The sequence below is a fragment of the Pteronotus mesoamericanus genome, unplaced genomic scaffold, assembly GCF_021234165.1.
Source record: "Pteronotus mesoamericanus isolate MK-2021 breed Mesoamerican mustached bat unplaced genomic scaffold, CSHL_Meso_final contig_130, whole genome shotgun sequence".
NCBI lineage: Eukaryota > Metazoa > Chordata > Mammalia > Chiroptera > Mormoopidae > Pteronotus > Pteronotus mesoamericanus.
Window position 1 is genome coordinate 16,360,294 of NW_026555060.1, and position 20,868 is coordinate 16,381,161.

Here is a 20,868-nt window from a genome sequence, read left to right on the forward strand (position 1 = left end):
ATTTTTTAAAATAAATCTATCATTTAAAAATCTAAGGTAATATGAATGAAGAAGTCAATAGGTTAGTGTATAAAAATGAACAGTAATATATGCGAAGTGTCTGGCGCAGAGTAGGTACTCAATTATAGTTTTTAGGGATATTATAACAAAATTCGCTCTTTTTATATTGGTAGCTGATGTCAGCTGGGTTCTCTCTGTCCCTTCAGATATAAGTAAAATGGGGCCAAACCAATTTTGTGCTTTGCAGCAACATAGAGTGTGTCCCATGGCTTCTGCAGATGCTACAGCATCTTCTGGTAGTTGTCACTGTGAATGGGCTCTTTCTTCCACTGACCCAAGTCAGTTTCTGGGTTTCATTGTACTCTGTTTGCCTTCTCATTTCACATTTTGTTTAATCAGATACTGAATTCAATCCAGTTCTATGATTTCTACTAAAAACACCCACTCACATGACACCTTTGCACATGTAAGTTTAGGAGATTGAAGAGGGTTAATTGACAGGAACAGTTTACATCACCAAGATGCCATTTCAAATTGAATATTGGACATCACCCTGGCCACTGGTCAGCCACGGCTTGACTACATATTAGCACCTGTAGTCTTGGGGTCTTGCCTCACCATTTTCTCCTCTATCTCTCTTCCCAGCCTGCACTTCTGATTGCTTGGGGAAGTTCGAGGTCCCATTTATTTTATTCGGCAGGACTCTCTGACTCCTACTCAGACCTGGCTCCGACCCTCCATGGCAGACCCCACCCCATGAAGAAGGGCAACAGATCAAGGGTTTTTGGGTCTCAGAATCCACTAAAGAAGATAGTGGTGGCAATAAGGAGCATTTTTTTTCCTGTCTATTGTTTAGGAATATAGCTATAGCCAACCAAGCAAACTTTTATATTCAGTATATTCTCTCTGCCATCATACTCCTCATCATCAGTAAGGTATAGTAGCAAAAATTCACCTTGCGTATCATTTAAAATAAAAGATTTTTTAAAGTTTGTGTCTTCACAGATAATAACTGCCCATTTCATTTTTTAAAAGTATATGGTAAAATTTGACCAATATATAATTACAGAGTAACGCATTTTAAAAAACAGTAGTGGCAAAGTTGGGCTGTAATTGTTCAATTGCAAATGCAATATATAAACACTGAGCTTTATAAATTGGATAAGGCAGAGAAGACCCCTGTGGGACTATGGTTGCCATACTTTAAGTCTTGGTTGTCTTTCTTTAAGCTTCAGAGAAACCACATCTGTACGCATTAATTTGAAATGTTATACACGTGGGGCAAAAGTAGGTTTACAGTTGTCCATATGGAAAATAATAAAATAATTAATAAATAATAACAAAAATAAACTCTGTGTTTCATGTGCTCACAACTGTAGACCTACTTTTGTCACACCCTATATTTACCTTGGTTTATTTCTTCACCAGGATATAGCTGAAACACCTCTTAAGACACATGAAGAAAAGGTGAAAACAGCAGAGGTTAAGGTATAACATTGACTAATATGACCATTATTATTAACCTAATTATTGTTCATATTGATGCTGGCTATTCTTAGTAAGTAGCAATGACTGATGGAGAATTAGTCTTATGAAGAGACAGAGGACATGATTGCCTCTATAGTATTATCCGGGATACAGCCATGCCACATTCAAAGAAATCTCTCTTATTCTTAAAATGCCTAAAATTTTCCTGTTAGAGATTCATACCTTTTGCTAAAACATTTTCCCTTGTAAAATGTAAATAATACTGAAAAATAATAAAAAGCACTAGTGTGGTTGAGTTGGTCAGATCTTTTCCTGAGAACAGTTTTGCTAGAAAGAGAAAATAGACTAACTGAAAGCAGCTGCTGCCTATGATAAAGGGCTGAAGAGGTCACAATAAATAAGAGAAAACAAGATCTAGAAAAAGAGGTACCTGGAAAGGGGAGGGATGATGGAGATAAATTTGGTTGCTTCATAATGCTGTCTAGAGCTGGCTGCCTTTCAGTGAATCATTTACAGGCAATGGAAATGTAGAATCTTAAATTCTTCTAATTTATGGGAATCTGCAAGTAAATGTAACTCATTATTCCCTCAAATTATTTTTGATAATTAAAATGTGCATGCTATGTATTAGAAATAGCCTTTCAGACTTATGGAGAAACAGAGTGTATTGTTCATGTAATTAACTTTGTGATGTATTTTCTATTGAAAGGTTGAAGACAAACGTGTTTTGGAGAAAGAAATAGAAATATTAAAGGCTAGCTTAGAGAATGAGAAAAAAAAGGCAGAAAGGTACTGGAAATAATGATTCATAACTGTTCATTTGTAGCTAATACAAAATTTAACCATTTATAAATTTATTACAGGTTTAAAAGGGAATCAGAACGGATAAGCAAAATCTGGGAAAAGAAATTCATTATTCTCAGGAACAGGTATAGTGTGTGATATATACAAATTCTGGTTATAAAAATGTAATTAATCATCTTTTAAGGAGATGAGGACGGGTTTTTCTGTACATATTAATTAATATAAAATGCACTCATACGCCTTTAACAAGAAATGCAAAATAATTGGCCTAAAATAGAAGAAAGTCAAAGTCACTTCAAAAAAAAATAGTTTAAAACTCTGTTTCATTCCCAATCTCAATGTTTCAACTTTTAAAGTCTCAACAGGACAGGCACTGCTTTATACCTGCTTGTCCTGTTGAGACTTTAAACCTGCTTGATACCTGCTTAGTCAGACCTACATAGTCATCTTCCTTCATAGGGCTGTTACAATGTTTTCCTGCTCAATTGTACATAATCATATTTAATTGGTCTATATTTTCTTTGTAAAATTGTTTGATATACTAGATCTTCTTCCCTTTTTCAGGCAAAACCACACCAACTCCTTAATTCTCAGATCTAATTTTCATTTACATAGTTATTTTAATTCATTTTCCCTATGTCATCTTTGTCTTTCCAAAGATGGAGGAAGTAAAAAAAAAATGGAGAAAATGACACTGTAAAATTCTGAAAAAGCTAAAAGCAATGCCAAGCAGAAAAAATAATGCTTATTTTTTTCTCTTGTCCTAACATGATAACATGAAAATTCATATTCTATTCTCTTGGTTCCTGCCATAATTTCCTGTAGATTCTATCTTTTTTTTTTAATCACATATTGATGATTTCTTTGCAAGATTTTCTCACAGTCAAGCATCAAGACAGGATAGATTCAATGTTGGTCTGATGTCCCAGGTCACACTTGAGTCTCACACCTGACTTCATGGGGTGATCATGCCCTATGTTTGCACTGTGTTTCATAAGGATACACTATGCGTGTGTATAAAAATTCTATGTATTAACATATACATTACAATAAAATAATCCCAGGAGGCACATTGTGTATCTCTATAACAGAAATACCACCAGATTATGAGTGAAGGATCTCATCCTTTAGTAAAATGTTCTGCTTTCCACTTCTGCTTGTGTTTCACTTCCGTGCTGATAACTACTCTGTGCTCTGAAAAAAACATGCATATTGATACCTACCCTGACACTTCACAGAGTCATTATAAGGATAGTGTCTAGATACAGGTAAAACAAGAGATTGAGAACAAAGAATGCTTAAATACACATTAACTTTTATTTCCTTGCACACGGACTTTGGGCTATCTCTGAAACCGAGTAGAAAATGTCTTTCCTTTATTTACTTTTGTGGGATTTACTTTTCATCCTTAAGATTTACATTGTATCTGTCTCTATGGGATTCATCATATACTCAATGAACATTTACAACAAGGCTGTCTTAGTTTTACTTCAGAATGATTTCCTGTTAACCAAGATGTTGGCAATCGTATTCATCACTTTGGTCTCTGCAGATTTTGTGTTGTTACCTAAATATTTAGGACAGCAGGAAGTGCTATTACACACTTTCTATATGTTTTCTTTTTTAAAATTTTTTTGTGTGTTTTTTCTATTACCATTTAGTCTCCTCATACCCCTCTCCCCACTGCAATCACCACACTGTTGACCATGCCCACGAGTCCTTTCTCCTTTTTGCTTAATTCCTCCACCCCCTAATATGCCCCCCTTCATTTAATTGACTAAATATAGCATAATGTCAGGGCATAATGCATTATGTCTCTCTAGTTTGGTTGCATCACCGAATGTTAATTCAAAGTGATACACACAAACAGAGAGAGTGTGTATATCCAAAGTACTGTCTCATGGTGTGGTATGGAGATGAATTGTACAGGTGGAGATTTGTGTGTGCTAAAATGGTTATTTCATTTTACAGTTACAGATCGTAGATCAGGGGCAATCATTTTTGTTTAATAAAAGAAAAACTTCACCTTAGCCAGTCAAGGTAACAGTTTAATCCCATGATTTCTCAGCCAATTCATGATTTATAGTCAGTACCAGTCCAATTCAGAGCTTTTTCTCAAAGCTTTTTTTCCCCTGCTGAGTTGGCTTTGTTTCCAGAAAAATTGAATTTAAACAGTGATGGAAAAGGCAGAGCTTAGTCCTTCCTCTTATCATGGCATGCCTCACTCACCTGCTGATGTCATCATTGCCTTTTCTCACAGCATAAATGGTGCACAGGTGTAGTACATCATCCCAGGACTAGATCACTACCTGGGTGATGCCAAAATAATGCAGCCACTCCCACCTTAACCCCAGGAGGCGGTCCATAGGCAGGCACCCTTCTGAGCCAGGTACAAAATCAATATTAAATAATCAATTACATTTCTATACACTGACAATGAATTACCAGAAACAGAAATTTAAAAACAACCCCATTTACAATTGCATCAAAAAGAATAAAATATTTAGGAATAAACATACCAAAAAAGTGAAAGATCTGTACAAGGAAAATTATAAGAAACTGTGAGGTAGAGGGCAAACTCTGTCTCACAGAGTACATTGCTGGTCGTCACAGATGGAGAAATAAAATAAGTCATCCCAGACATTTTTCTCTCAGTCTGCCAGGGGAAGGGGTAGCAGTTCCCTCTAGTGGAGAATGCCCGGAGTCCTTCTCATGAAGTGGCTTTTATTGAGAACCATGTGCGCTGGCTGGAGAAAGGATGCAAAGCTTATCAATCAGTGTCAAAAGGCTATGTTTACAGAAAACGAATAGAGATCATAGATAACAGTTGAAGGAATACAAGAGATTTGCCTCAGGTTGGGGTCTGGAATAATGTAAATTTCCTCCCCAGGTAGAGCCGGTTTTCATAGCTTTTGAGGGAAGAACAGAGCATGCTTCAAAATCTTACTTCTAGACCTGATTCCAGCCCCACCCCACCCCCACCCCAGGAACTACCCAATCCAGTTTAGAGCTGTACTTGACTTTAGTATTGTTTCAAGCTTGAGCCAAATGGGCGGGGCAGAGCCACCAAGAGATAAGGAGACTCTTTTCCAGTAGAATGAGGACTCCAGCCATATCAAAGCCGAGGGGTGAGGGTCTTTTTCCCCTTCTCTGTGTCCCCCAAGTTCTTCCCTGATGCTCATGCAGCTGTGCCTGTCTTAGGTTGCCCCTGCCATCGAGGGGTCTTACCTGTCCTTGACTAACCAGCCATCCTTTGGGGCCAAGCAGGGTGATGTGAGGGAGGCAGGGCTGTGCCTCAGACAGGAGGACAGGTTTTGTCTCCTTGATGGCCTATTTTCCCAAGGCCTCCTTGCTTAGCTCCAGCCTTGGGGCCCTCTTGCCTGTCTGCGAGGCTGCAGTCCCTAAAACCAGATGGGGCGTTTCCCAACAACATTGATGAATGAAAATGAAGAAGACACAAATAAATGGAAAAATCCATTTATAAGGCCAATTGATTTATGACAAAGGAGCCAAGAATACTCAGTGGGGAAATGACAGTCTCCTCAATGAATGATATTGGGAAAAACTGGACAGCCGCACCCAAAAGAATGAAACTTGAATCCTATCTTACACCATATACAAAAATCAACTGAAAATGGATTAGTTATTAAATTTAAGATCTGAAACTGTAAAATCCCTAGAAGAAAACACAGATAGTAAACTTCTTGACGTTGGTCTTGGCAATGAGCTTTTGGATTTGAAACCAAAAACAAAAGCAACAGAAACAAAAATGAGCAAGTGGGACTAAATCAAACTAAATAGCTTCTGCAAAGCAGAGGAAATCATCATCAAAATTAAATGGCAACCTACAGAATAGAAGAAAATATTTAGAAATCATATGTGTATCTGCTAAGGGGTTAATATTTATAATATATAAAGAACTCATAAAACTGAATAGCAAAAAAAAAAAAAAAAGCAAATTACCCCAAAACAATATAATTAAAAAATGGACAGAGGAACTGAATATACATTTTTCCAAAGAAGACATACAGATGGCCAACAGGTACATGAAAAGATGTTCAACATCATTAATCATAAGGGCAATGCAAATCACAACCACAATGAGGTATCACTTCACACTTGTTAGATGGCTATCATCAATAAATTTTTTTAAAAAAATTAATGGTGAGGATGTGGATAAAAGGGAATACTTGTTTACTGTTGATGGGAATGTAAATTGGTTCCGCCACTGTTGAAAACCATATGGAGGTTCTTCAAAAAATTAAAAATAGAACTACCATATGATCTAGCAATCCCACTTTTAGGCATATATACAAAGGATGTGAAAATAAGGTACTGATGATGTATCTGCAATCCCATGTTAATTGCAACATTATTCATTATATAATATATTTTTACAAAAGTTAAAATCATGTACACATTAGTTTGCAACTTTTCCTTTTTACTTAACACTAATTTGGACAACTTTTCCCATCAAGACATTTAGATACACCTCATTCATTTTAATGGCCACATGGTCCTCTTATATATGTGGATTATAACTTATCCACATACATAAGGCTGATTAATTTTTTCCATTTAAACAATGCTGCATTTAGTAGTCTTGTGTTTTCTTAATATCCTATTGCTATTATTTCTGTAATATAGATGTCTACAAGTAACTTTCATAGATCAAAAGATGTACAGTTTTTTTAAATCTAATTTTTAACAACTTCTAATACACTTAAATTCTCTTTGTATCTTCAATCCTATTTCTCTTCCTTCTTTCTTAGAGGTCAACATAATAAATTTAACATTTCTTCTTCCTTTCACCTTTTTAATCTTTATTAACTATAAATTTATATCTGAGTAATGGTAAATAATGAAAACTATTTTGTGTGCTTTAAAAGCTTATATAATGTACATTAACAATCATAACATACTTACCAATTTTTTCACTTTTTATAATTTTGAAATTGAAGTTGATTCTTAAGATTTGGTTTACATATTTTAAGTGCTGTATAGTATTATACATTATAAACACTCTACAGGTTATTTATCCTTCCCTTACAGTATCATATTTAGTTTGTTTCCAATATTTCAGTAATACAAACAATGCTGCAATAAACATTCTTGTTCATATCTCCTGTCTTTTTGTACAAAAATTGGTTTAGAAATATGCATCTCCAGGAGGAATTTCTAGTCATAGGGCAATTCAGTCAGGATCTACTAAGCTATGTGCAGTAACAGACAACCCTAATATCTTAGTGGCTTCAAATAAGAATGGCTTATTTCACTCATTCTACATGTCCTGTGGCACTGTTCATTGTTATCTTCACTCTAGAGCCCAGGCTGATATAGCATTTTCTACCTAGAATATTGTCTTGGCAGAGACAAAAGAAACAGAGCAAACCATGTACCAGGGATTAAAATTTCTGCCCATAAGTAACACAAACCATGTTCTGTTAGCACTTTATTAACAAAACATGTCCTATGGGCTTAAGTTCAATATGATGGTAATATATTGTCCTCTCATGGGGAGGAGCATGACAGGGAAGGGTTCACCAAATGTGGGCAAACTGTAATCCAATCTTCCACTTTGGGTATACACATCCTTGCCATGACTAAGTGAATTAGTCAGGATTTAGTCAGGAAACACCTGAACAAAGAAATTTTATATCAAGAAGTATTAGGCAAAACTTCTGGTCAAGATGGAGGTATAGGTAAACACAGATCGCCTCCTCTCACAGCCACAGCAAAAATTACAGCTAAACCGCAAAACAACAATCATCCAGAATCGTCAGAAAATCAAGTGGTATGGAAGTTCAACAACCAAGGAATGAAAGAAATCACATTCATCCAGATGGGTAGGAAGGGAGGAGCAGAGGACGTGGTGGCACAGCAACACAAAACAGGCAGTCCACACATGTGGTGGATAAAAATCAGGAGCAATACCTCAGAAGCAAGGGATCCCAGCCCCACGCCAGACCACCCAGCCCGGGGGACCAGTGCCCATAACTTCTGGCTGCAAAAACCAGTGGGGATTGGGGCAGCAGAAGAAACTTAGGGATTCTTAGGCATTTTCTCTTAAGGGACCAAAACAAAGTTTGGACAATGCAGACTCACTCCCTCTGAGCTCCAATACCAGAGCATCAGCTGAAACAGCACCAGTGGCATATAGGGAGAAACTGAAGTGTCCAGATAGAAGCATCAGGGTGAGGGCTGGAGGACAGCTTCCTCCCAGAGAAAACTCCAGAAGCCAGCAGTGGCCATTGTCCCTTTCCTGAGCCTTCCTCCACACAGAGCCACAGAGAAGTAACACCATACCTGAGACTCCATAAACCTGGTTCATACATATCTCCTGTCTTTTTGTACAAAAAGACATCCTGGCGATTACCTAAGGCTCCACCCCATCCAACTAATGGGTGTACGTTCTACAATAGGCCGTGCTACTAAGACAGGGAGTCAAAGCAGTTCTACTTAATATACAGAAACAAACACAAGGAGGCTGCCAAAATAAGGAGACAAAGAAATATGACCCAAATGAAAGAACAGAACTCCAGAAAAAGAATGAGACAAAATGGAGATAAGCAGATATCAGAAGTAGAGTTCGAACCACTGGTTATTAGAATGCTCAAGGAACTCATTGTGTACTTCAACATCATAAAAAAGACCTAGGCAAAAATGAACGTTATACTAAGTGAAATAAAGAAAAAAATTACAGGGAATCAACAGTGGAGTGGTTGAATCCAAGAATCAAATCAATGATTTGAAACATAAGGAAAGAAAAAAAAATATTCAATCAGAACAGAAAGAAGAAAAAAAAATCCAAAAAAAAAAAAATGAGGATAGGGTGAGAAGCCTCTGGGACAACTTCAAACATGCCAGCATTTGAATCATAGAGCTGCCAGAAGAAGAAAAGAAAGAGCAAGAAGTTGAAAACTTATTTGAAAAAATAATGAAAGAAAAAGTCCCTAACCTGGTGAAGGAAATAATCATACAAGTTCAGGAAGCACAGATATTCCCAAACAAGATGGACCCAAAGAGGACCACACCAAGACACATAATAATTAAAATGCCAAAGGTTAAAGATAAAGAGAGAATCTTAAAAGCAGCAAGAGAAAAAGAAACAATTACCTATTTAAAGGGACTTATTTAACCAAAAGAAAAAGATCAAAACTATGAATAAAATGGCAATAAATACCTATCTATCAACAACTGAATTTAAAAACATACTAAGCAAACAAGAAGAACAGAGACAGAATCGTGCATACAGAGAGCATTTTGATAGTTTCCAGATAAAAGGGGGTTATGGGGGAATGGGTGAGGAGGTGAGGGGATGAAGAAGCACAAATAGTTACAGAATAGCCATGGGGATGTAAAATACAGTATAAGATATGGAATAGTAAAGAACCTATGCATGACTCATGGACATCAACTAATGGGGGGAGGGCTGTTGCCAGAGGGAATGAGGGGTTCTGGATGGATGGAGACACAGGGGAAAATTTGGGACAACAGTAATGGCATATATATTATAGCACAAAATATAAAATATGTTTTAAAATATATTTTAAAAAAGAAATATTAACTAATAAAAGGTGATTAACTACTAAACGAAGTAAAGAGAACTCTAAAGAATAGAGGAGTAACATAATGTATGAAGCAATTTCTACCTTTAGGGCTGAGGAAAAGTGTTCTCTCCAAAAGACTGAGATTCAGACCTCCAGTAGGTATATCTGTGGCCCGTGGAAGGTGGGAAAGTTCACTGAGGCACCATAAGCCAGGCTGGTGGGCAGGAAATTATCAGCTTGTTGATTTTAGTCATCCTTGTAGCTATGTAATGCTACCTCATTATGGTTTTGATTCATGAGACATAAACCTAATCTCTAAGAGGCCCCTGGGTAATTGAATACTGTGATTGTTTTGTTTCTTCCTACTTGTTAGACAAAGGTTTTCTGGCATACTCTTGGCTTTCTCTGCAGAGCATGCTTTCTTGATAGTGAATCCCCTAATTTTAGCATTGTTTGCAATATAGACAGACTGAGAATTTCCCAGATTTGTAATACATTTGTAGTATTTTAATATGTTGTAATCATTATTTTTTATGTTTAATTTCTCCTATCTTAAAGTTAATGGGAACCCTTTAAAATTGAATAGTGTTCTTTTGACATAATCTTTGATGACTCCCTTAACAAAAGAATGTCTCAGGCTCATCTAGTACATCTGTTGCTTTAGTTTTAGAAACAGCCATTTCTGAAAGATGTCCTGGTTCATTTTATGAGCAATGTCTTTAAACCACAGTCTCAGCCCTCAGGATGATTATTGATACTGTGTTGCCATTGCATCTGTGCCTTTCAGGGCTGGAAAATATGCAATTTTAAAAATGAAAGAAGAAATAAGTTCATACTCATATTTTAAAGTTTTTACTTGTATTTCTTTTCTCTTACATTGAAAATTTTAGTTCCTAACCATATGAACATCACATTGATATTTGCTTTATCCTATGATTTCTATATATTCAAATTTCACTATTGCTTTTATTTCAGCTTTCATGTCCTTAAGAATGAGATGTTTACCAGGCACACATTGTATCGTCAATTTGCAGTGCTTGCCGATACATCCTTCAATTATGTTGTAAGTACATATGATGTTTAGATGCTATTTCTTTGATATATGCACATGTCTTTCTGTTCTTATTTTACATTTATTGAACATCTGCCCTTACAGGCTCTGGAGATAGTATATGACAGTCACTCTGATGAACAGAGCATAAGAGGGTGCCTGAACCCTAATAGCTCAATCTGGTGTGAGAGATAGATGCATAAACAAATTGTTACAATGCTATATCATTTAGCTACAAGAGAAGCAAGTGAAAATTTCAGAGGAGGGATAACTCATTCTAGATGAGAAGTAACTGTGAATCTGACCATTTGTGGGCATGGATGGAATGTCAGGAAATATCAAAGCTCAAGAAGCCAGTTGTTTCCAAAGGAAAAAAGGAGATTAAAGAATCTGTCCCTATTTCCATGTCACTTATTTTCATACTGGAAGTCTCTTGTAAATAAAGCCTAACTCTAAAATAGAATATTTCTTACCCTGTTAACTTAATGACTTCATTTGGGGCATCTAATTTTAACAGTAAATGATGTCCAGTATAAAAACATATGCAACAAATTTCAAATAATAACTAAATTACCCTTTTATAAATGTTACTGAGCATCTTCTATGATGCTAAGTGTTCTGAGGACAAGTCAAGTTTCTGGGAAAGGATAAAATATATAAAATATGGTCTCTTGCTTCAAGAGACTTACAATTTAAAATCACTTTTTAAAAAAATTTTTAAGTTTTTTTCACTTTAAGACTATTTTCTAAACTTAAGGGGCTGCAAGAGATAAAAGAACTTAGGGCCATTGGCAAAATAACATTGAATTAATTCAAGTTTTTTTAATTACACTTTATGTATAGTATTATATTAGTTTCAGGTGTACAACCCTGTGATTAGACATTTATATAACTTAAAAAGTGATCACCCTGATAAATCTAGTACCCATCTGACACCATATATACAATATTATTAACTATATTATTGACCATATACAGTGTTATTGGCTATATTCTCTATGCTGTACTTTACATCTTCATGACTATTCTGTCAATTTGTACTTCTCAATCCTTCACTTTTTTCACCCATCCCCCTCGAACCCTCTCCCATCTGGCAACTGTCAAAATGTTCTCTGCATCTGTAAGTTGTTTTTTTTTTTTTCTTGTTCATTTATTTTGATTTTTTTCTGTCTGACTTATTTCACTTAGCATAATATCTTCTAGGTCCATCCATGTTGTTACAATGGCTGAATCATATTTCATTGTATATGTGTACCAGAAACATCTTTATTCATTCATCTGTTGATGGACACTTAGGTTGCTTGCATATCTTAGCTAATGTAAATAATGATGCAATAAACATAGGAATGTATATGTTTTTTCAGTTTAGTGCATTGAGTTTCTTCCTATAAATACCTAGAAGTGGAGTTACAGGGTCTTTATTTGACTTTTATTATAGCCTTTGTTTTAAAGTCTATTTTGTCTGATATAAGTATTGCTAATCCAGTTTTACTTGCTTGTTTGTTTCCGTTTTCATGAAATATCATTTTTCATCCTTTTACTTTTAGTCTGTGTGTGTCTTTCGATCTGAAGTGAATATCTTGTAGACAGCATATATCAGGGTCTTGTTTTGTTGTCTATTCAGTCACTGTATGTCTTTTGGACAATTTAATCCATTTTCTTTAAAGTAATTGTTGACAAATATGTATTTATTGCCATTTTATTACTTATATATTTGGGCTTTTGTTTCTTCTTCTTCTTCCCAAAGGAGACCCTTTAACATTTTTTTGTAATACTGGATTGACAGTACTAAACTGCTTTAGCTTTTTCTTGTCTGAGAAGCTCTTTATCTATCCTTTAATTCAAAATGATAACTTTGCTGGGTAGAGTAACGTTGGTTATAGGTCTCTGCTTTGGATATTTGTTTCCACTCCCTTCTACCCTACAAACAAATTGTTTCTGTTGGGAAATCAGTGAACAGTCTTATGGGAGCTCCCTTGTAGGTAACTTGTTGATTTTAAGATTCTCTCTTTGTCTTTAACCTTTGACATTTTAATTATGATGGGTCTTGGTGTAGACCTCTTTGCATTCATCTTGTTTTGGACTCTGCACTTCCTGGACTTGTATGTCTATTTCCTTCACAAGGTTAGGTAAGTTTTCTGTCATTTTTTTCAAATAGCTTTTCAATTGATTGTCCTCTCTTGTCTCCTTTTCAATTAATTGTTCTCTCTCTTCTCTTTCTGACGTCCCCATGATGGGAATGTTGGTATTACTGAAGTTGCCCCAGAGGCTTGTGCTCTCCTCATTTTTTTGGATTCTTTTTTCTTTTTGCTGTCCTGATTGGGTGTTTTCTTCTCCCTTATGTTCCCAATTGCTGATTTGATTGACTGCTTCATCTATATGTCTCCTGATTGACTGTACTGTACTCTTCACTTTTGTTAGTATATTCTTCATTTCTGACTGGTTCTTTTTTATGGTTTCCATGTTCTTTTTTATGCTGTTGAAATCCTCACTAAGTTCCATGAACATCCTTATAACGATTGTTTCGAACTCTGTATCTGATAGTTTGCTTGCCTCCACTTCATTAAGCTCTTTTTCTTGAGCTTTGTCCTGTTCTTTCCATTTGTTACCTGCTCATTTGTCTCCCCATTTTGGCCACTTTCCTGTGTTTGTTATTAGGTAGAGCTGCTATATCCCCCAAGCTTGGTACAGTGACCTTATGTAATAAGTGTCCTGTAGAGCCCTTGGCACAACCTCCCCAGTCACCTGATCTGAGAACTCCAGTTGCACCCTGACCCTGGCATCCTGTGTGGGCTGTGTACACTGTCCTATTGTAATTGAGCCTTCATTACTGTTGGCATATCACTAGTAGGGATTGACCCACTGGTCAATCAGCTGCAAGGACTGGCTTTAACTATAGTGGAGGAACTGCTGTGCAATAGTCAATCCTAGGACTTGCTTCACAGGGGCTTTGGGGCCCGCTGAGTCTGCCCCTTATGTGCGTCACTCACGGAGGTAGTGGATTATAATCTGGTGTGGTCTAAAGCTGTCTACCAGGTACAGTGGTTCTGTGGCCTTCCAGGAGGTGCAGATCAAAGTCAGGCATAGCCTGTGCCCTGCCCAGGGCCGCCTGGTATGAGATACAGAGCAAACTTTAGATGACTGCTACTTGTACTGGGCTTAGAGGTGTGTGGAGAAGCTGAGCCATGAACCAAGGCTGGCTCCCTCTAGTACAACCCCTATAGCTTCTTAGTAGGAGGTATAGGGTATGCAAAGGCCAGATGCTGCTTGTTTGAGAGATTTTAGGAAAGTACAAAACCTGAGCCAATAGAGGACATTTGTGTGGAAAAGCCACTGGACAGGGTTTGAGTTGACCCACAAGTTGGGTGGTGTAAGGTCTCAGGGAATCACCAGGGCAGTGTGAACAATGTTAGCCAGTTTGATGGAGACTCAGATATGGTGCCGACTCTGTTGGGAGGGTGGGGAAGACTCAGCAAAGAAACAATGGCTTGCACTAGCACTTTTGTCTGGGAGTAAGCTGCCCCTCCAGCCCTTGTCCTGAAGCCAGACAATTCTGTTCCTCCCCATGTGTCCCTGGTGCCTTTTGAGCTGCTGCATCCAGTGCTGAAGATCAGAAGGGAGTCTGAGTAAGTCTGTGCATGGGCCCTTTAAGAGGAACTGCCTGGGACTCCAGAAGCCCTGTGTTTCAATCAAATACGGCTTCTGCTGGTTTTTACAGCTAGAAGTTATGGGGCCTTCTCTTCTCAGCACTAGAACACTGGCCTGGGTAAAGGGCCTGGTGGAGGCCCAGGACCCCTTGCTTTCCAGGGGGTGCCTCCAAAGCAGAGATATCCCACCCAATTTTTACCTACCACATGTGGGTATGGGACCAACCAAATCTTTGTTACCACCCCTCCTACCAGTCTCCATATGGGTTTTTCTTTATACTCTAGGTTATAGGACATCTGTTTGGCTAGATTTCAGGTAGTTCTCAATGATGGTTTTTCTGTAGTATAGTTTAGTTTTATTTTTGATGTGATTGTGGGAGGTTCTAAGTCCTACATTTACCTCACTGCCATTAAATTTAGTTTTTAAATAAATTTATATAGTAATCTGAACCTTGCTGGGGATTTTAATAATTGACTCTCCTGAAAGTGTTCCATAACTGGTCTACATAGATAAGAATATGTATAGTTTCTGCTTCCCCTTTTTGGTTTTCCTTTTTTCACCTGAAACTTTTAAATGAAGTAACCCTCAGTTTAGATATATAATGAGTTGGACAAGTAAAATATTGGAGAGCCCATGGGAATGCTGTTATTCATTATAAGGCTTGTTTTAGGATTGCTTGGTAAATTTTTCTGGTCCAAATTTCAATTACCCAGGCTTTATAAAACAAATTTCCATAATCTCAAAATGATACCATGTGGATTTAAAGAACAACATAGGGAATATAGTTAATAATATTGTAATAACTATACATGGTGCCAGGTTAGTACTAGGAATATAAGGGGTAACACTTTGTAAAGTACATGATTGTCTAACTACTATGTTCTATATATGAAACTAATGCAAAAAGTTATTGAATGTAAACTGTAACTGAAAAAAATTTTTTATCTCAAAATTATGCCAGTCCCAAGCACAGTAATAGATCACGTCTTTTTTTTGAGAAACATCTTGACCTTGCCCTCGGGTATTTATGTAATCTCTCTTCCTATGGAGGTGGTGTGGTTCTCTCTCTGCTTTAGAATACATCTATGTGCCACTGCTTATCTGGGGTTCAGTCTCCTGAATCCTTACCTATATAGCCACACAGTATGTAAGCACTTGAGACACTCATCACAGTTGATAACAAATATTTAAGAAAATAAGGAAAAGAAGGGAAGAGAAAGAGTGATCTGTGAGTGAGTGAATGAATTTTGGCTACACTAACATTTTCCCTTGGTTCCCTATACTCTGGTCACTCATCCACTCCACAAATGTTTACTGAGTACAAGCACCATGCTCTGTGCTGGGAATAAGGTAGTGCACATGACAAATATGGCTCCTTCCTTTATAGACTATAATGTAAATTCCATGAGATTATGGACTGATCTGTCTTGTAAAATGTTTTACTCACAGAGGTTAGAATAGTACCTGACCTACAATGACAAAAATGTAGACATTTCTAAGGAAACATCAAACTTTAAATTACATATTAGAATAAATGCTATGAAAGAAAAGATTTAATATTTTCTTAGTATTGAGGTAATTTTGTATATGAGAAAGTGAACAAATATTAGGTATCTTATTTGAAGAATTTTTACCTGTGTAGCCATCACCTAAATGAAAGCATAGAACACTTTCACCATCCCTAAAAGTTTCCTCATGCCCCTTTCAAACAATAACTTACCCAGATTCTCATGCCAAACATTGTTCTGATTTCTATCACTGCAGGCTAGTTTTGCTTGTTCTTAAAATTTATGTAGATATAACCATACATTATACAGTCTTTTATGCCTGGCTTTTTTTACTCAGCACAGTGTTTTTAAGATTCATTCATGCTATTATGTGTATCTGTAGCAATTGTTTTGTTTTGTTTTTTTTGTATTGCTCAATAGTATTCTGTTGAATGAATAAACCATGATTTGTTTATCCATTTTTCTCTTGATGGATACTTGAGCCCTTTTTAGTTAAGGGCTATTTTGAAAAATAAAAGCTGCTATAAACATTCTTGTACAAGTCATTTGGGGAAACATGTTTTTTATCTCTCAACCTGGAACATAAGAGTGTATATGTTTAACTTTATAAGAAATTACCAACATTGCAAAGTAATTGTATATTTTACTCTTCCACCAGCAGTGTTTGAGAGTTCCTCTTGCTCCACATTTGCACCAACTTGATATTGTCAGTTTTTAAATTTTAGCCATGCTAACATACTATCTCACTGAAGTTTTTACTTGTATTTCCCTAATAGTTAATGATGTTGTGCATCTTTTCATGTGCTTTTAAGCCATTCTTAGATCTTCTTTTGTAAAGGGACTATTTAAGACTTTTATTAAAAAATGTAGTAAAATACGCATAGCATAAAATTTATCATCTTAATCATTTTTAGATGTACAGTTCAATAATTTTAAGAACATTCACATTGTTGTGAAACAAATCACCAGAATCCCTTTTTCTTCTTACAAAACTGAAACTCCATACCCATTAAACAACTCTTCTCTCTCCTAAGCTCCAAGGGCCCTTCTTTTGCCTCTGTTCTATATAAACTTTCTCTTATAGTTTGAAAAAAACTCACTCTACCCCCTATCGATTTGTCTGTTTTTAATTATTACTGAATTTTGAAAATTTTTCTTGAATTTTCTCCCACAGAAGCCTGAAAAAGGATGAGGTCTATTCCATGGGTTTAAAAGAAAGGATTTCCCCAGCCATATTTGAGCAAATAGGTTTTCACATCTTGGTTAACTAAGGGCTGAAAAACACTATATTTATTTGATTTGATCATTATTTCCACTTGACAACACAGTACGTACCTTTTGTGTCTTTCAGAAAGTAAAACCTTTATTGGTGCAGTCTAAATTAAACTTGGTAATGGATTCTACATCTTCTGGAAGTGATGTTCATACATCTTCAATAAGTAGGTTATTTTTCCCCCTATTAAACATTTAATCAGTCAATAACATTCAGCCTCAGTAATGAAACATTATGGTTTAATCTACAGATAAACAACAAGAACATGGACACAGTCAGTGATCAGAAATCCTTTCTGCCTCCATTAAAAGATAAGAATATTTATGGTTGGAAAAAAGGCTCAAACACAGAATGAATGGGTACTTAGTCAAGAATAACATTGCTTTTCTTTGTAATCCTGAAGTGTTTGGTATTCTGAATGAATGTACGACTTTTTTCAGACAGCTTATAAAACTAATACCTAGATATGCTGAATAAAAGAATGTTATTATGTATTTCTGAATATTGATTGTTGCTATTTGAAAATGAACTTAGACATATTTCAAAACTAAAAGCTATCTCAATTGGAATTCTTTTTCTTTTCTATTATTTAAACTGGCCCCCACCTTTTAATTTTCTATTACCAACAGTCTAGCTGAGGCTGTTGAGTGGCAGGATGATTAAATACAATTAAAGAAATTCATCATTTAAAGCTATTCGTAGGCTCTACTAAACAAGTTGGATTAACAAAATATGACATTATTAATCTAAATTATTATTATTGATGATAACCCCAAAAGGTGTCAGTGATTTTTATTTTTCATGCCTGGGAATGTTAAAAGTAGACTTTTACAGTAGATCTTTATGCAAGGGAAAATTGTGTGATAAGAATTTAAACCCTGGGCCCTAATTTTAAAATCTTCTGCTCTTTGAAAGCTAGATTGATCTCCAGCAGAGAGGAACCTTTCTTCTGGGCTTCCATGCAATGGAAAGGCTATTTCTGTAGTGCTTACGTGTATCGGCAGTATCTGTTGCAGAGGTGCCCGCCCTGGGTACGAAGGCCTCGTTCAGCGGTCGCAGCGCTGGTTACCTCCTGGGCTGGCATTTAGATTATGGTAAGGCTCAGACTGGCCTCTATAAGACACAGCCACGACCTTTTAAAGGTATCAGCTTTTAAATTAGTGATTAGATCTGTTGAGTTAGAAATCCCAATCCGTATGGTAAGTTATTTCTAAAACATTTTAATGTATTAGAAGAGAGACTTCATGATTCATCGTGAAAATATAGCTTAGTGATTTGGAATCTGTGGTTGGCCAGAAATTTTAATTAACAGCAGCATTTCATCCCCCCAAAATTTCAATTGAGGAGTTTCCATCCAAAAGGTATTTTACTTAGCCAAGCAAACCATTTTTCAAAGGTCCATTTGAGGTAGTACAAATGGACAGCTGAAACAAATGTCACTCCCTTTCCTCAGTCCTGAAAATGCAAAATGTACACTTATTTCCACCGTCGACTTAAAATCCTCCTAAAATTCATTAGTCCAGTTTTTTACCTTATTAATTAAACTGAATGTAACTGTTTCTTTTATGATCCATAATTCTGTGGTATGCCACTCAACTCCATATTCTGAATGTAGATCTGCATTGCAGAAGAGGTGTAGGTGACAATGTTCACACCAAATGCCTCTGAATATAACCCTGAAGTTTCTTTCTACTAAATCTCAGCTAAAGCTTTGACAGGTCTTATCCTTCCCTCTGAACTTAGAGGAAATAACCCAGTTAACAAAAGTTTCTGGTTAATTGGATTCCAGTTAATCCAAAGTTTACTAGAAATAAATTTTTGTTTTTAATAAAAAACAAATAAATCAATGCAAATTTACTAATTTGTGGAGTAAATGAATATTTTAGTGGTTATAACTATTGAATGGTAGCCACACTAGGCATTTAAAGAGCCAAATTGTCTTCATGAAACAAGTCACTCTAAGCTTCTCTGATATTTCAGAAGTCTGAGTACCTCCCACACTTCAGGCTCCTAAAAATAGTTTAATACGTTATTAGTGTTTTCCAGCACTAATTCACAAATACATTATTAAAGAGGTGTTTCGTTACCTGACTTATAGACAAATCTTCATTAGTTTCTATAAAGTGGCAGGAGAGTTGCTTTACTATAACCCATCTGGCGACAGAAGCCAAACTGAGCTCGTTAAAGTCACTGTTGTATTGAGTTCCATTTCTTAGAATATTCAGTAGAATATTAATATTTTAAATACTCTGATGAATATTTATCTTTCCTGTTACAGCATCCTCAGTGCCATGTCAAAGATTGAGGTTCTTAAGTTGCACTTTCACATCACAAGATTTGTGTATAGCTAGAGGGAAAAGGGGGTGGGGGTAGGTGGAGGTGGGCAAAGGGGAAAAGCAGGGGAAATGGGGATGGAAAGAGACTTTGCTCGGAGCAATGGTGCCCAACGCAGTGTGCAGATGTTGTTGAGTTGTACACTTGAAACCTGCATGGTTTTGCAAACCAAGGTCACCTCAATAAATTGTATTTTAAAATAGTATATTTAAAAGTAAAAAAAAAATTGTTTATAGCTGACATTTACTGGGTGGAGGTCCTGTTCTAAACGTCTTTCAGGGTGTGACTTCAATCCCCACAAAACCCTAAGAGATCAGAACTCTAGCTTTTCCCCAATTCACAGAGGAGACAACTGGATACAACGAGGTTGAGTAAGCTGCCGGGGTTACACTGCAAGTCAGTGGAGGAGCTTAAATTCAAACCCAGAAAGTGTGACCCCAGAGCCCAAACTTGTCACCACTCAGTTATACTGACCTGCCCCAAGACTCATACATGATGTGTTGTCCCGTTTTCAACAGCACAACAGGAAAACGCATGATGTAACAAAGGCTTTGGAGGCGGACAGACTTTGGTTTCCATCTCAGTTCCAGCCACTTACTCACTGAGTGACTTCATCTCAATTTTCTCTGCCCATGTAAAATGGAGATGGTGACCCTGTCTCCTAGCTTTGCGATGACGATTAAGTGAGATAACACGTTTTGCCTAGCTAACCCCTATCCCTACCTTTCCTCCTGAGCTGTTGATAATAGAATCCCGTCCTCAAAATAAAGTCTACATTTTAAATGCCACAGGACAGCCATAATGATCTCAGCAGTATGCTAGTGATTTAAAAGAGCCACTGTCTCCATCAGTTCTTTTGTAACCAATTCTCTACCAAGCACAAGTATAAAAATAAAGTCCATCATTAGTATTAAAATATACAGTAGCTGTTTTGCAAAGAGTGAAGTAGCACATAAAATATACTTTAAAACAATGTTATATGAGCTAATATATCTTTCCTAAGCAGATTGAAAATAACTTTTTGTTATGTTGCAAGTTTTAATTAAAAAAAAAACTTTAAAGAGAACAACAGAGAGTCATGCAAAAAGAGATAAAGTGATAAATCTTTGTTAATCAAAGGGAATAAAAAATGAGGTACAATACTATCTCCAGAATTTCAAAGCAGTTTTTTACTCAGTCCTAATTATCCCAAGAGAGCCCAGGTAACATTAT

General features: G+C 36.4%; 1 protein-coding gene across 1 annotated transcript in view; it reads left to right on the forward strand.

The window, feature by feature from the left end:
• The window catches only part of CUNH10orf67 (chromosome unknown C10orf67 homolog), a 121,414-nt gene that overhangs the window by 75,825 nt on the left and 24,721 nt on the right, over positions 1-20,868 (forward strand). The window contains exons 11-15 of the mRNA XM_054594705.1: positions 2,198-2,277; positions 2,352-2,417; positions 10,818-10,905; positions 17,401-17,488; positions 18,327-18,464. Of these exons, the coding sequence (XP_054450680.1) occupies positions 2,198-2,277; positions 2,352-2,417; positions 10,818-10,905; positions 17,401-17,488; positions 18,327-18,464 (460 nt within the window). The remainder of the gene's footprint in view (positions 1-2,197; positions 2,278-2,351; positions 2,418-10,817; positions 10,906-17,400; positions 17,489-18,326; positions 18,465-20,868) is intronic.